This window comes from Bactrocera dorsalis, chromosome 3 (assembly GCF_023373825.1).
Source record: "Bactrocera dorsalis isolate Fly_Bdor chromosome 3, ASM2337382v1, whole genome shotgun sequence".
Taxonomy (NCBI): domain Eukaryota; kingdom Metazoa; phylum Arthropoda; class Insecta; order Diptera; family Tephritidae; genus Bactrocera; species Bactrocera dorsalis.
The window spans coordinates 38,996,962-38,999,762 of NC_064305.1; the positions used below are offsets into that span (position 1 = coordinate 38,996,962).

A 2,801-nucleotide genomic window follows, 5' to 3' on the forward strand; every position below is an offset into this window, starting at 1 on the left:
TATGATTAATTATGCATTTACAAGATTTTACTCAAATTTTAAATAATCTTAATTACAATGTCGAAATAATACATTATTTGCATCCGTGTGAATATTAATAAGGCATGAAATTAGAATAGAAATAGTGTTGAGCATTGTATGGATTTTCATTGTGAAAATGTGCTTTATAAAGACTGTGAGTTATCCAAACCATGGAATCCGTTACGTTTTCATACATGAAAGGCTCGCTAGTTAAATCACCACAGTCCTTGCCATAACCCAGAGATACCAAACCAATTTGTGTGTAATGTTTTTTGATGAAACTACCACTTAGGAAAGGTGTTTTCCAAAACAGTGGACCTCCAGAATCTCCACGACAAGATACTGTTTGGTTAGCACCAGCTTGAATACAAAGCTTCGAATTGTCAATCTTAAATCGTGCGTATAAGTTCTTGCAAATATCCAACCCTTTGAATCTCAACTGACCTTTTTGAAGTGCGTCAACAGAGCGATCTAAATGCACACATATATTTATAAATATGTATGAATAGTAAATAAAATTAATTTACCGTATTCTTGGAGGCCCCAGCCGGCTAATACTAAATTATCGTGTGGGGAAATATTAGAATCCGATGACTTCATGGGCAAGCAAATGGGTGCTATGTGCTGGTAACCTTAAAAATATATATAGTAGAAATATATTAATAACTTTGTGGAATGGATTAGACATTGCATTTATGTATATGTTTAAAGTTTTAAATTCAATGGAATTTGGAAATTTTTTTAATTTAAAATTTTTAGATTTGTAGACTGGTTTGTCGAATAAAATAGAAAAGAGAAACCATTATTTGAAGAACGCAGAGTTTCTCTTCATTTGTTAATTCTAGTTAGTTGAGCCAATACATAAATCGTGAAATCGAATTTCCAGAGATCTCAGATGTACTTACGTCTAAAATCTATGTCCATATTAAGCTTTATCAGAGCAATATCCTTATGGTAGTCTAGCGACTTGTAATCGGGATGAATTATGGGTTTCTGGTGTGGATCGATTTCAAAGTCCACGTGAGTTTGGCAAATGTGGAGTATACAGTCGTTTTTAGTGGATCTTCTGTGTTCGCCTAAGCGCACAGCTTGTCTGCGTATTTGAAAAAAGAATTTAAGCCAACGGTATTGTTTTCGAATATAGATATACTATACACAAATTTGATTTAGTGCATTTTAATATTTAAACACTTACAAATCGTTCGAAATGCAATGGGCCGCTGTGAGGACAAAGCGTTCTGTTATGACCGAACCACCGCACAATGCACCCATCCGTGCATAAAGTAAAATGGCCATCCATGGAAACTCCCCTTGAGTAGCGCTAATACCATTGGCTACACGATCATCATTAATTTCACCGCAATTGGGCTTGTTTAGTAGCGCTAATCCTTCCGGATGAATATATTTTAAATCCCCAATATTTGTTTCTTTATTAAACGCAAAGTGCATATATCGCCGACTTGTCCTTTCTGTTGTAGTTGTCGTTGTTTTTGCTGGCCTTCTATTAGGCCGTTGTTGATGTCTCCTTCGTGGACAACAGATAACAGGACCACTCTGCGTAAGGATATCTGATGTGAGAACACAGATTAACATAACATAAATTATTATTCCTTACTAGTATGGAGTGTCTACAATCCTTAGGATTTAGCATGTCCTTCGTTAATGGAGTATCCTGTAGGGTCGGGCAGTTTTCATATAACTTACAATAGCCAAAATAGTCATTTTCTTTGCACGCATAATTACCTTTGGGAGTATTTCATTTAATATATAATGTAATGTATGTAATGTATTTAATATATACTTATGTAGATAGGTATGTATGCATACATAGTAGTATACATTTACTTTATCAACTCACCAGCTATAACGCTAAGATTGCAGTAGAAAGCCACAGAAAGGCAAGTAAACAATTTAAAGCGAAGCTCGGGCATTGGAACAACCGCACGATTAAAGCTCGTAAGAGAGACTGCTTTCAGTTTAGAAAAGCAAATTATGCTTCTTACTAGAATATAATCAAATTTGGATTAAAGTGGAAAAGCTAGAAATCCTTATCGCATTAACTAGAATTAAAGAAGTTCCCATGAGTAAAGTTAAATTCTCTGTACCCAACATATATTTTAGTGAAATGAAACTTGTAATTTTTTCTGCTAGCGTTCTCTTGAGGTTTGAGATTAAGGAAAAGCGCAATTTTGTTATTGTTTTCAAGGATTTGAGATACCGTGAATTTTTTTGATTGTGAACTCGTACGGCACCCACTTTGCATAGTGCTCTCGGTTATCAAATTATTCATCAACGATAATTTTAGAACCCTTAATATTTTTAGATGTTATTTTCGGCACGTGGTTTGGTTCCATTAAATTTGGTGTTAAAGTATACTGTGTCCAGGGTACGTCGAATAATATTTAATTATTCACTGGGGTGTAGCTATGAACCAAAGGCGTATTAGTTTAACAAAACTCTTGGGTATAAATATAATTTTCAAGAATGTTCAGAATAGGGTATATTAAGTTTGGAACGAAGTTTGTAACACCCAGAAGGAAACCCAATCAAGCTTATACATTTTTAATTGACCAGCATAACGAGCTGAGTAGATTTAATCATGCCCATGAAGCTGCTCTTAGCATATACAAGTACATAGCTGTCACAGAAACTGACTGATCATAACCAAGTTCACATACGGAAAACTTTTTAGTTGACACGATATCTTTACGAAATTTAATATACATTCTAGCATGTTCGAACGAATTGTTCAGATCGGACCACTAAAGTAAATAGAGAAA

General features: G+C 34.5%; 1 protein-coding gene across 1 annotated transcript; it reads right to left on the bottom strand.

The window, feature by feature from the left end:
• On the bottom strand, positions 1 to 2,037 carry LOC105233069 (serine protease grass). The gene is made up of 6 exons (XM_011215018.4): positions 1,880 to 2,037; positions 1,637 to 1,764; positions 1,217 to 1,575; positions 927 to 1,114; positions 549 to 653; positions 1 to 492 (listed from the first exon to the last, which is right to left on the bottom strand). Exons 1-6 carry the CDS (start codon positions 1,950 to 1,952, stop codon positions 95 to 97), a joined length of 1,251 nt encoding a protein of 416 aa, XP_011213320.2. The 5' UTR covers positions 1,953 to 2,037; the 3' UTR covers positions 1 to 94.
• Between the last annotated feature and the right edge of the window lie 764 nt (positions 2,038 to 2,801).

Coding starts and splice junctions, on each gene's coding strand:
- LOC105233069 (XM_011215018.4), bottom strand. CDS start 1,952: ATGCCCGAGCTTCGCTTTAAATTGTTTACTTGCCTTTCTGTGGCTTTC. Junction 1,765..1,879: donor CAATCTTAGCGTTATAGCTG/GTGAGTTGATAA, acceptor ATACTCCCAAAG/GTAATTATGCGTGCAAAGAA. Junction 1,576..1,636: donor ATTGTAGACACTCCATACTA/GTAAGGAATAAT, acceptor ATCCTTACGCAG/AGTGGTCCTGTTATCTGTTG.